The sequence below is a fragment of the Crotalus tigris genome, unplaced genomic scaffold (genome assembly GCF_016545835.1).
Source record: "Crotalus tigris isolate CLP2741 ecotype Arizona unplaced genomic scaffold, ASM1654583v1 scf7180000019227.483876, whole genome shotgun sequence".
In the NCBI taxonomy this organism is placed as follows: domain Eukaryota; kingdom Metazoa; phylum Chordata; class Lepidosauria; order Squamata; family Viperidae; genus Crotalus; species Crotalus tigris.
The window spans coordinates 336,908-351,139 of NW_024097445.1; the positions used below are offsets into that span (position 1 = coordinate 336,908).

The following is a 14,232-nucleotide window of genomic DNA, read 5'->3' on the forward strand; positions in this document are numbered from 1 at the left end:
ATCATAAAAATTATCTGTATTGTGTTACATTTGGAATTTATAAAATTTAAATAATTAAATGCAGCTGGGAGTCTTTTGGTGAAAACCACTGAGGGATACTATCAGCCTGAGCTCTTGCTTATCAGTTCAGAGGCAAACAAAGAATATGAAGAGGACCTAGCAGTGAATCACCAGCATCTATTCTATCTTGGTTCATAGAGAGGGAAACAAGTTGTTTAGCTGTATCTGCAAATTTTTCCTTTTCCTTTATACGCATCTCTATCCACAGTTCAGTCTTGTTGCTGGAGCTGACACCACAGACAAGCTGTGTGATAAAATAGTTGGGTCTGATGGGGAAGAGGTCAAAGTAAATCCTCATGGAAAAAGGTGAGTGTAGGGTTTACAGATAGTGCTCGACTTACAACCATTCTTTTAGTTCAAAGATACAACAGCACTGAAAAAAGTGACTTATGACTGTTTTTCATACGTATGTCCATTGCAACATCCACTTGTTCACCATGTCAAAATTTGGATGCTTGGCACCTGGCATGTATTTATGACGGCTGCAGTGTCCTGGGGTCATGTGGTCATCTTTTGCAACCTTCTGAGAAGCAAAGTCAATGGGGACACCAGATTCATTTAACCACATTACTATCTTAACAACTGAGTGACACACTTAACAGCTGTGGCAAGAAAGGTCATAAAATGAAGCAAAATTCACTTGACAGTTGTTTCATTTAGCAATGGGAATTTTGGGCTCAGTTGTGGTTATAAGTCCAGGACTACATGTATATATATCTTCCTTCCTTCATGGTTTCATGGTATTTATGACAACACAGTGAATCAAGACAGAACAAGCTAACCAAAGTATACATTTTTCATATAATAGAACATATTCCTGAATGAATTAAAATGGGTTTTTTTTGCCAGAGTCCTTTAAAGAATGATTAAATTATCCCCCCTGCATTCCAAGTCAATATAATTTTTCCTCCATTTTTTTCATCGCAGTTATCCATTAACTAGGAGCATGCCAGAAAAATGAAATAACTTGTTAATATGAATACTAATATTGTAAATATTCTAACTTGTTTGTTTGACTACCTCGAATGAAATATTTTTTTTAAAAAAACGCGATCCATTTAATGGTTTTAAATTCTGTTTTCTACTTCAGAGAGAGGGGGAGGTGGCAGGAGCAGTAAACCCCCCCCCCCCGCCCCAGTTCTTCACTTGAAATACTCCTGTATGATCCTCATAGCTTGCTTGGCATGAGTGGGTTTCCCTGCGGTGAGAGAAACATCCCTCCAGGCGTGGGGGGGGGGGGAAAGCCTTCTTCCTTTTTGCCTGGAGACGGGCAAACAAACTGAAGGCGTACTGAACCTTTGTGACCCCGACTGATAGAGTAAAAAAAAAAAAAGAGCACCGAGCCGGGGACCCTTTTAGCACCGGCTCCGACATCCTGCAGGGGGCGTCGGCTCCAATCCTTAAAGGTTCGGCGCCCTTTGCCGCGCGAAGAAAAGAAAAGAAAAGGGGGCGGGGCCTGGCGGACATGCTCAGCGGCACGCGGGAGGCAGGGCCGTGGGCAGCTTGCGGAGTGGACCAGCGCGAGCGGGCGCGAGCGGATGCTTCGGAGCCCCGGTGCACTAGCAGCGGCGGCGGCAGCGACGGGAGCGATGTTGCTGGCGGCGCGGGCCGAGTATCTCGCGCCCTGGTGGACGTCCTGGCTGCATGGGCTCCCCCATTTGAGCTTCAGCTTGCGACCCGTGCCCAACGCTTTCCGACCGAGGGACGACGACTACCAGCAGGTGCGCTTTCGCCCGCCGCCTTCGTGGCCTCGGCATCTTCGAGCGGTGGCCGTCCCTGATTTTGCATGTCTTTGCTTTGCCCCTTCCTCAAACCGGAGGCTGCACGAAGAGTTTTGCTGCTGTTTTTCCTATCCATCCGGATGTTCTCCAGATCGGCGTCCTGGTCCTGTTGTCCGTAATGGAAGGCCGGCTGCTTGCTTCGATTCCCCTCGGGTCTCGTGCTTCAGCTAAGATCTTGAAAGGGGAGCCCTGGGTTTCCCTCCCTCCACCAGAATCGGTGCTTGTGCCTTTCCAACAGGACGGATTGCGCCGTCCGTGTGGGTAAAAATCCCTTTTTTTGGAACAAGAGATCTTTAGCCAAGGGACCTTCCAACTTCCTTCCCCCGCCCCCTCTTCCCGTCCACCCCCGTGGTTTCTTTGAGCCGATGGAGCCCTAGCGGGCCTGCCTTGCTCCCAGATGATAGACCGAAGCGGAGGGTTTGGGAAGCCAAAATAATTTAATCTTCTTTGTAGATTCTGCTCTACTCAGCCCGGCCACACATTTAATAAAGCATTCCCGATCACCGACGTGATTAAGCGTGGTGAAGTCTGGAGTACTTTGTGCCCAGTTGGCTTGTTGGCGTTCACAAGTAAAGGCTGTGATTCTCCCCCACCCCTTCTTTCTAAATCAGTGGTTCTCAACCTTTCTAATGCCGCGACCCCATAATACAGTTGCCCATGTTGTGGTGACCCCCAACCACTTATTACATCACCGGGTGCCAGGGGCTTGGCCAAAGAAAAGGGGGGAAAAATGGCGGACAGCCTTGTTTGGCGACCCCTGTGAAATGGTCGTTCGACCCCAAATGAGGTCCCGACTCACAGGTTGAGAACCACTGTTCTAAATGCTGGCGTGTAGCATTTTGCTGTTTTCGCATTTCTGGTTGCTAGGGAATAGGCCCTTTTTGCTTTGATCTTGGCATGATAACATTACATTAAAATGCAGTCTTTGGGATTCTGTCATTTAAGAAAATGTGGAGGCAGCTGAGCTTTCTGTTGGCTGTTTTAAAACCAGGTACCCATCGATTGTTCCTCAAAGTTACAAAAATAAAACAAAGTTTATCTTAACTGGATGAAATGTGTGTTAGAAACCCTTCTGGGCAATGGACTTTCTCTCTCCCAGCTTTCCCCAGTTGGGCATCCTCGTGGTTCTTTGCTCCCCCATATCATCTTACTGCCTCAGTGGGTTCATAGAATTGGAAGGATTTTTGAAGATGTCTGATTTGTCTCCTGTTCTATGCTAGATTTTATAACATGGGATAGATAAAACTACAACATTCTTAAAAGATGGCCCTTCATTCTGTGATATCTAGAAACCATTGTATATTGTATATTAAGGCAGGCTGCATCTTGGTCAGGCAATTCTTTCCTGCCAAATAATTAATTCAGGACATATTTTGTGCACCTTCAGTTATTGGTTCTTGTGTTGTTCTGTTCTATCGAGGTCCAGGGATCAAAAGGATAGTCATGGATAAGTCCTAGTAAATCAGAGAAACTATAGACAAGGAGTTATTTGGGCAAGTTGTGAGTCCTAAGTTATTACGTGCAGATAGTCCTCAATTACAACAATTAGTTTAGTGACCATTTGAAGTTACAATGGCAGTGAAAAAAAAGTGACTTATGGCCATTTTTCACATGACGATTGCAGACTCCTCATGATCACATGATCAAAATTCAGCCACATGGCAACTGGCATGTATTTATGACAGTTGGAGTATCCCAGGGTCATGAGATCACCTTTTGTGACCTTCTGACAAGCAAAATCAATAGGGAAGCCAGATTCATTTAACAATCGTGTTACTAGCTTAACTGCAGTGACTGACTGAATAACTGTGGCAAGAAAGGTCATAAAGTGGGGCAAAGCTCACTTAACAACTGCCCTGCTTAGCAACAGAAATTTTGGGCTCGGTTGTGGTTGTAAGTTGAGGACAACGTATATGGGATACAAGAGGGGTCAGACAAGGAGAGAGGTCACAGTCTACACAGCAGTTGATACTGTATATCCAAGAAAACAAATTATGGTAGCAGTTGTTAAATGAGTATTATTTTCAGTAATCATCTGAAGCTGAGTGCCATAAATGTTCCAGCAACCCTCTACCCCTACCCCAGGGGTAGGCAACCTTGGCTCTTTTATGACTTGTGGACTTCAACTCCCAGAACTTCCGGCATGGCTGGCTCAGGAATTCTGGGAGTTGAAGTCCACGAGTCATAAAAGAGCCAAGGTTACCTACCCCTGCCCTAGCCAAACTGGTCCGCATGCTGACCTATAGTCCCAAGGAGTCTGTTTCTCCTAGCGTGCCAACCCTGAAATCTGGTGCTCTTCCGCTCATGGACAGCTGATTAAGGAGTGGAGCTGTAGAGTCTCGAGATGTTTCCCAATTGGTTTTGCTACAACTTTGACTCCATGTCCTCAACTCTGGGTCACAACAGATAACCTGGTTCCCCATTCTTACTCTCTTGACATCTCTTCTTCCAAAGAAGAACCCAGGGCATATGTGACAAGCAGACTGGTTTGAAATTTTTGGGATCTTCTATGTAATTTGTCTACTTTCTACCCTCTAACTCATCACACTCTGGAAATCCTCATATACAACCTAGAAATAACTTCTTCAGGCCTCTTCAGCACCTGGAAATATCATTTTTACCAGATTCTAGAAATGTAAACTCATTTAAAATAGTGTAGACATTCTGTAACATTTCCTGTCTACACCACTGCATGTAGTATATTCTAGAGAGCCCAAATTTATATATTGGTATTTAAGATAAGATAACTTTTATTGTCATTTTTTACTGTGGGCACACTGGGACACATTAAAAATGAAATTCTGTTGCCTGATCGCAACAGTGTACACATAATACACATATAAACATGCTATATACAACATATGTATATACCTACACCCTTACATATCAATACATATAAATATTAGTCACTATACATCTTGAATACATGGCGGATTTCTACTACTTCTTGAGATTGGTATTATAGGCTTGCTAAAATTATATTATGTCTTAATAGTTCATTTTGCCAAACAGATTGAGTTCTACCATGGGGGGGGGGGGGAATCAATGCTTCCTTTGCAATGAGGTAGCAAAGACTAACATATAACTGAATTGCCCACAGATTGTATAGTGTTTTTTGGAGTTGATGTTGAGTTCTTTGATCTGCACTTCTTGGTTATGAATTTATGCCTCCCAGTATGACTCAGGGGATAAAGCAGGTCAATGTGTTTGGCTCTACTTTGTATCACTTTGTGAAAATTGGCCCCAGGTGATAGACTCTCAAGGAATGACCCATAAAAGCAAGACAATTTGCCAACCCTTCATTTAGATGCAATTCTTCCTGAAAGAGGACCTTACAGAACTTAAATTTTATCAATCTTTTTGTATAATTTGCTTAGCAGACTGCTTGGCATTTTATTTATAAGAATATAGATACTCACATCACCGTATATGCCATCAAGTCCAGTTGGATGATTTTTTTCCATGATGAGCTGTCCCTAACCTAGTCTTTTAGGTCTTCTAAAGATGTACCAATCATTAATGTGGCTAAGTCCATCCCCTGCTCGTCTTCTCTTTCTTTCCACCTTTTCCAGCATTAGGGTCTTCTCCAGAGAGCTAGTCCAAAGTAGGGTAATTTGAACCTGATCATTAGTGCCTTGAGTGAGAACTGTGGGTTGCTTTGTTAAATGATCCGTTTGCTTATTTTCTTGACTGACTATAGTATTCTCAGGAGTTTTCTCCAACATTCAAAACTGTCAATACTCTTCATATCCTGCTCTTTTTACATATACAGTTTCACTTTAAGAAATTGACGTTCTATATGTTTCTTTGCTACGCTGCATTTGATTTTAAAAAAAAAATAAATACAGATAGCGCTTACAAAATAAACATTCAAACAATATTACTAATTTTGCAGTCTTCAGTATGTATTGTCAGAGCTTACTGGAAATCCAGATATATTCTGCTCTCTCTTTCTCTCTTTGTTATATTTTGTTAAATTGTTATATTTTGTTAAATTGATTTGTTTTCCCTATTATTTCATTTCAGATTTCTGCCACTTGTTTCTTATATAATAGCCAAGTTTTTCTTTTAAAAAGCATATAGGATTCCAGCATTGTTGGGGCAAGATGATTCTGGCAAGAAGAAACATGAATTGTTTCATCAGTGTTCTTTTTGTGTTTGACTCAGTGAATCTGCTGTGTTCATTTTATACCATTATAAATAACCCTCTAATACAGTGGTTCTCAACCTTTTTAATGCCGCGACCCCCAAGCGGTCGTAAGTCGAGGACTACTCAACTGGTGCGGCACCGTTTGCAAAATGGGACTTTTGGCGGGCTCAGCAGGGCAGAGACAGCCTGGACAATTCCTATTGGCTTTTGAAAGCCAATAGAATTAGACTCTATTCAAGAGAGTCTATTCTATTGGCTTTCAAAAGCAAATAGAATAAAAGGGAGTAGCACAGCTAAGGAAAAGGGGGAAAAAAATGGTGGACTGCGTTGTTTGGCGACCCCCATGAAATGGTCGTTCGACCCCAAATGGGGTCCCGACCCACAGGTTGAGAACCACTGCTCTAATATCACAAATAATTTTGTACAATGAGTTTTCATGAATAAATCTTTGCAGGAGATTTAATATGTTTTAATATTTTTTTAATAATTAAATGTTAATGCATGTATCACAAAGTCCTTAGAACCAGTTTGGTGTAATGGTTAAGGCACCAGACTAGAAGGAGACCAGAAATTCTAGTCCTGTCTGAGGCCCAGAGCTGGCTGGGTGACTTTGGGGGGGCAGTCATTCTATCTCAGCCCTAGGAAGGAAGCAGTGGCAACTCACTTCCAAAATCTTGCTAAAAATACCTGAAGGGACTTGTCCAGGCAGCCACCATGAATCAACACTGAAGGGGCACACAAAAGAGTCTTCACTGTTTGTAGTAAAGCCGTTTACTTAACGAAGAGCAAATTTTGACAGTGCTGCCACTTTGCCTGGAAAGCCTGATCAGGCTCTTTTTTTTAATTGAATCGCCTCCCAAAAGTTACTTGCAATCTCAGAGGGGTTCCTGACTCATTTGAGAATCCCTATACTCTGATCTTGGTGTTAAAATACAGAGTATTATCCAGTGTTCTTTTCCTAAATAGGTTGTTTTCATCAAGGGGCAAATTGATAATAAAAGTTCCTGTAATTGGGGGGGGGGATTTCCTCATTGGAAATTGCTGATCTAAATGTAGGGGGTGAATACCATTTGTCATTTTTATACACCACATTGACTGAATGCAGTGCTATCCATTAGAGCTGGATATGTTTTACTGTGGGGCTATTCATGATTTTCATCCTTTGCATAGCACTTTTCAAAATACCATGACTTCTGGAGATTTGTGGCTTGTGGTTGAAAATTTTCCCATTGTGTGGGCAGGGCTGAAGAATTAGAACTGGACTAATTCAGACCAGAATTTTGAATAATTCCCACGTAGTTGAGACATGCACATCTATAATATGCCAGGAGCTGGTGCCGCAAGTGGTAAAGAGGAGAAGTGTCATTAATATACCTGGAGGGGAAAGAATCAGAACAGTGGAAAATGGATGCAATTATATTTTGCTAAATGCCACTTTTCAGGTGTTCACCTGGAAAACCATCTAATGGACTTTATATGCACGAAAGCAAATTATAGCAACCTTTATAAAAGAGAATTCTGGTTCTGATTATGGTTAAAGCAAGAATTTAATAAATGTTTCCTATTGCCTTTTTGTGGTAGGTTTTCAGAGTCTCTTGCTCTTCCATAAGTATCTCCTGGAAGAGAGGGAAAGAATTTGTGAAGCAGCATTTGATACAAATTCAGAAAAACAAGTGTGCCTTTTTTTTGTTAAAATAAATAATGATTTCTATTGTTCCAGAACAGTACCCTGTAAATGCAAAAATCACCAGTCACAGTTTACTGGCTATCGAGTTATGGGTATGTTGTTCACATAACCTAAATAAACTATTAAACCCAAAGGATATGTAACCTGACATTTATGCTGCAAGATGTTCAGAGGAACACTGAAAACATGTTATCTTGAAAACAATGATTGGCACTTATTTGTGAATTATCCAGAACATGATTTCAAGATACAACTGTAAAATGCTGCTGATAAGAAACATAGTTTAGAAAGATTTTTTGCGTGTGCAAGTCTGAAACTGCACAATTAAATGTAATCTTTAGACCTGATAAAATGAATCAGACTTGTTTGTTTGTGGAATGAGAATGAGTTAAAACAGAAAGCCAATGTCTTTATTTTAGACCCATGTTCATCTATATATTACTAAAACTCCCATTTCTGTAACTTTTAACTGGGTAAAACAGCATCATAGGGCAACAGTTTTTGAACCAAGGTACCTCAGATGGCTTAACTTATAAAAAATCAGGGACCCTTGTCTCCATTATGATTGAAATTTGGCAAATTTGTTGTCACTTCAGTGCTGTCATGCTGCTGTGCTGGCACCCATAGGTTCAGTAAATCGGCCTCTTCTAGCCTCCAGATACCAGGTGGACCGGCCCCTCAGAGCATGGATGTCAAACTTGCCACGTCATCTGACATGTCACGACGTATCGTGATTCTTTTTGCATTGCCAGCAATGGGGTGGGCACGGCTTCAATATGATGCATCCAGCCTGCGGGCCAGCAGTTTGACACCCCTGCCTCAGAGGCTGCTGGAGATCAGACAGAATACCTGGCCCTCTGGGGGACAGGTAGACAAATCCCACCATTGGCTGCCACAGGGCAGCCAGCCATGGTCAAGTCAGCAGGAACTCAGAAGTCTGCTGCTCCCACTGCTTTTTTTGTCCTTGATCATTCTGCTTCTCTGTTTAATTTAAGGAAATATCTCTGAAATGATGAACCAATGGGTCAGAGGTTGTCTAATTTTATCTAGTGTTCTTGTTAAGCTAGCAAATCTTTTATGTATCCCTTGATATATTACACATCTGATCAACTGAATAAAAGGTAATATCATAGCTTATTTGAAAGTGGTTGTTACTAAGTTTGAATCCTTATCGGCAATCTCTCATTGTAAATGATTTGTTATTTCAGAATGCTATTGGGGTGTCTTTGCAACAAAGAAGCCATATCTGGAATTTCTCCATGGAGGCCTGTTTCTTCATCTCACTCTCTAAAACATTCTTGAGTGAGTCTGTTGTTTTCAGGATGTAAACGTTCACTTACTTGGAACCTGTAGGAGTTTAATTGGGCTTTAGAGCAACTTGGGAAAAGAGGCTCTACTTAGAGCAGTGTTTCTCAACCTTGACAATTTTAAGGCATGTGGACTTCAATTCCCAGAATTCCACAGCCAGCATTTCTGGCTGTGGAATTCTGGGAGTTGAAGTCCACATGCCTTAAAATTGTCAAGGTTGAGAAACACTGACTTAGAGGAAGAGAAATAGAAAATCTTTTCAGATAGAAGTAGTAGGCTCAGCAGTCCAGCACACAAAGTCTCATGTAGAATAGCTGTGTATAATCTGGTTTGTATTGGGAAAAAATTAGAATATTTATCGGATCACAGGAGGGATGTTTGTGAATATTTTGGGAATAATATGCAATGGTGATGCAGTGGTTAGCATGCAGTATTGCAGGCTAATTGTGCTGACTGCCAGCAGTTCGATCCTAACTAGCTCAAGGTTGACTCAACCTTCCATCCTTCCGAGGTCGGCAAATTGAGGACCCAGATTGTTGGGGGCAATAGGCTGACTCTGTAAACCATCTAGAGAGTACTGTAAAGCACTGTGAAGCGGTATATAAGTTTAAGTGCTATAATTCTGGATCTAATTGTTTCTCTTGTCTGTTAAAAATAGAAAACGGAATGTGCTTGTCTCATGCAGAGCTGCTATTTGAATAGTTTAAGTGGACAAGGTGGTAATCTCTAACCAATGCTGGCTGAACTCCAATATATGTGGGGTTGGTTAGTTATTGGATGGGAGTCTCCTACAAAATGTCTGTGCTGTAAAATTAGCCTGGGAAGTCAGAAAAAGAAGGTGGCAGTGGCAAAGCACTATCATATTACTGTTAAATAACACTATGTGGATGGATGTAATCACCAGGAGTAAAATGAAACTCACGGAAGATTCCCCCCCCCTTTTTTTTTAACCTTGGGAAAATGTTGATGGTTCTTGTTCAGATACATGGACTGGTGTTAACAATTGGTTGTAAACTTTATGGCTTGAGGGCCATCCCTACATATACCAGAAGCTCCTAATCTTTGCTCAATATAGCACTCTGCCTTAGACCACTTTTTGCAGCTTTGCTAGCTTTCTTGCTTTCCAAAATATTGTTAGCATGCAAAATAGTATTTTCAATTTGAAGCCCATCTCTCTAGACAGCATAATGAAAATTGTAATCTGATACATCTGTATATTAGGAAAACTGGTTTAAAGAGAGCCTTTAAGAAGCGTGGCTTGGCAAACAGTGAGAAAATCCAATGAGGAAATGCAGAGAATCTTTGGTGGTGGAATGTCAAATTAAAATGTGGCTTCCTTTTACAATACAGTTCCAGCAGTTCTCAAATATTTGGCAGAGTCTGTGGCGATCCAAACAATCTAGCAATGTTCCTTTTCCTCTTCGCCTTGTGCTTTACCTGAACATAAATGTACAGGAGGAGCCAAATTTTAATCTAGAAGCATCTGCAAGTTCAAAGCTTTATTATGTCAGCAAGGTTCCCTCCCACCCAGAGACACTTTCTATGGTAACCTTTTCCCAACATGGCTGGGATTAAGGAACCTGTAGTCTTGAGCTAGGGGTTTCAACTATGGCTGAAATCCCAGGCAACTTAGAGATAAAAAGGTGATCAAGTTTGTGAAACCAAGCTTTCAAAATGTGTTTTGACAGGTCTCCCACTGTCCTGCATAAAGCTGTGGTTTACACTAGAATTCACCAACCTTTCTGGCTTTGTAGACCAGGGTGGATGGGAGAGGATGGTTCTGCAAGAGCGGTGGGTGCACATGCGACCTCCCACACTTCCGCGGCCTGGTTCCAAACGGCTCAAGGCCCAATAGTGGGTCGCGGCTTGGGGGTTGGGGACCCCGATTTACACAAGCACAGTGAAAGTGCTGTCACGTTGAATGTGAACAGGCATAGCAAGAAGCAAAATCCGGAGTCAGTTTTGAGAGATGGCTAAACCTGTGGGTCTAGCTACCTATTAAAACCTTCCAGCAATCAATGTTGGAAGGGCAGGTTGTTTCCAAAAGATTGTTCTATATGTAAGTGAAGTTCAGTATTTTTAGCATTTCTTTTAAAATTTGCAGAATTTTAAAATGGTAGTTTGTGTTGAGTGGTTGGAGAAAATCTAAATGTGAATGCTGATAAACATAAGCCTAAATTAAGAAAGTATGATTAAACTTACCTATTGTTTCTTACACACTCCTACTCCTAATTATAATGAAATAAATTGTTTTATTCATGATGGCGCAGTTGCATAAATTCATTTATTATTTTTGGGGAATGCAATATCATAACGTTTGAGGATTCCCTGTCTAACATATCAGAAGTTGATAGGATTAGAAAATGCTGATCTATAGATATATGTGTACTGTTTAGCTTAGCTCTATTGTCCTGCAGTTTTGGCCTTGAACATTCTGGATGAATTTTTCAGCAGCCGGTTTTCAATCATGATTTATTATGCTATCCATAGTAATATATGATAGCTAATCTATATATTACTAAAATTTTTGTATCTACCTCTAACTGGATGAAATGTACATCATACGGCAAAACTTTTTCCACCAAGTTGCTACAAATGGATGAACCTACCGAATACATCCAAAACCTATGACTCCTGCAGAATTGAAATTTGGCAAATGTTATAAAACATTTTATGACATAAACATTATCATAGAACATTTTATGACATAAAACAAAATGTCATAAAACATTTTGTGTGATCAATTCCTGATCTTTGACTGGGCGTGGACTAGTTTCAAGGCATCTCTGAATATCTCCCTAAATTTTTAATAAGTTTCCCAGTGAAAACAGTACTTTAGAAGCTCTTTCATTGTTGAAGGCATTAAGGAATCTGATAAGGAAATATCTATGAAATGATGATCCAAAGGTCTGGTATTAATTTTAGTTCAAATAGGCCCATTCCAAAAATGGTTTCTGAATTGTGCTTCAGAATTAACTATTTACTAATATTAATCCTAATTCCTATTCAGATAGTTTGGGAAGCTTTCAGTAAATTAAAAGCAGAAGCAAGCCCCTTATCTAAATTATATGAGAAGAAGCTTTTAAACCCTGCATTTATTGCAGCTTCTTTCAATTTTGCATATCACAACAAATCACAGCTTAGTATTACATCCTGAAAATTTAGAAATTATTAATAGTGTCCTTAAAATTATCATTGCCATCTTGTATGTGATCAAATGTATTATAATTACAAATGAAAAAGTTTATTGATCTGTTGTTTTCAAAATGTTTGAATTTTTCATAGTTACAACTTGAGAGTTTCTCAAAATGTTTCTAATTATATGCCACAATAAAAGCTGAAATTTTTTGTAGACAAGGATGTAGTATAAGTAAATGTTTGTTTTTTCTCTAACACTTGATTTCAGAGTTTTTCAAATAATGAAGCATTTATTTTTTTAAAAAAAAAAACACACACACAACCAAATAATAGCACAATAAAATCAGGAAAAGAAAACACCCAGGCAATAAACATCCAAATTCAAAGAACTATATGTTTTAAAAAGCTGTTTTATAACATGGTTGGAGAGGTGGCTGGTCTCTTCTGTCTATTATCCAAATAGTGTATCTAAGCATATTATGGTATAAGGAAAGAACATAATTTTTATTAAAAATTTTAATTATAATAAAAACTAATACAAATTAAACTTAGAAAAGAGAAGGGAAAGAAAGAATATAAAGTGCAGGGAAAAAGGAAGAATACATTAAAAAGTGTCTTCTAATCTTCATCACAGATATGAACAAATTTAATAACTCTTCACTTCCAATAAGATGGAAGGAAGCTTTGTTTGATCCAGAATTTAAATGTATTTCTTTCTTAATGTCTCTAAACTTGATTCAAAACCATTAATAGAAGTTTCTAATATTATGGATAAATATACATTTTGATGAAGCTGGAATTAGGACTTTTTCACTTTGTACACTTTGCAATGTATATTGTACCATGACAAGCAACAGATTAGACTTTTTCCTTTTGAATCTTGAAAATCATATGATTATACTTTAGTTTAATTTGATTTAGTTTAATTTGATTCTTGAGAATCTCATTTGTTGGCAGATCTATTTTAAACGTTGGTAAAAGACACAGTTCAAAAACTTTGTGAGGAGGTATAAGGGACGGGCACAAAGGGAAGAATCTTTTTAATTATGCACATCTGCCTGCTTGTATACCCTGACTCCAAATAGTGTAACTATTTCCAGTTTCCTTACTTCTCTTCTGGCCTTTGTCAAACATTCCATCTAATAAATAGGATTGGAGAAAGAATTGCTTTTTTTTTTCTAAAGCCACCATGAAGGCTACATACTCAGGTTTTTTCTTTGTCTTTATTGAATCAAATAAATCTCAGTCTGAATGTCTCCATTTTCAGATGTAATCCTCATACAGACCAATTTATGTGGGCTCCTAAATGTCAGATTTCAGGCCCTCTGTTGTATCACACCCAGGATACTTTTTCAGTCTGTTCCAAGCCAATATGTTCATCACTTTGTGTGATAGGATTTGTAAATAAACAATTAACCATTGTTTATTTTAACGATGGTATACTGAAAAAGCCTCAGTGGTCTGGCTCACTTTAAATTCTGGTCTTATGCATAGTGTTACGCCCTGAATGAGAGGTGAAATCCTGAGGCCTAATGTCTCCCAACAGTTGATGGTATAACCTTCCAAATTCTCCAAAAGCTACTACTGAACTGGAACTTGCAACGGAATAGAAAGTAAACATTATTCAGTACCTAAGTAGGTACTATCATGTCAGCTTTATTTAACTATAACTGAATACAAATTTCTGTCTTGACATTGCCCACTTCGTTCAGAATGTGGCCATTGAGATGCTATCAAATGTGGCCCTCAGCTATGGAGTAGCTGTATTCTTCTGCCATAAATCTTGGTTTAACAAGTCGCATCAATTGGGTTAATGCAACATACTAATCCACAATCAAAGTTGTGAGTTAGTATGCAGATTAAATTCCATTGTTATGTATAAGCTGGGTTGACAGGATCATGAATGAGTAGGTGATAAGTCGCCTGGGAAAGCCAAGGGAAATCATCAAAACAATTAAAAAACGAAAATTAGAATATTTCGGACATGTGATGCGACACCCAGAAAAATATGGCATACTCCATTTAATCCCTCAGGGAAAGATTGAAGGCAAATGAGGTCCAGGCAGAAGAAGAACATCATGGCTTCAAAATCTAGGAGACTGGTTTGG

The 14,232-nt window shown here is 39.6% G+C and overlaps 1 protein-coding gene across 1 annotated transcript in view; it reads left to right on the forward strand.

Moving 5' to 3' along the window:
• The first annotated feature begins 1,512 nt into the window (after positions 1-1,512).
• TTYH2 (tweety family member 2) overlaps positions 1,513-14,232 on the forward strand; it is a 72,478-nt gene continuing 59,758 nt past the window's right edge. The window contains exon 1 of the mRNA XM_039361258.1: positions 1,513-1,781. Within this exon, the coding sequence (XP_039217192.1) occupies positions 1,599-1,781 (183 nt within the window). The 5' untranslated portion in view covers positions 1,513-1,598. The remainder of the gene's footprint in view (positions 1,782-14,232) is intronic.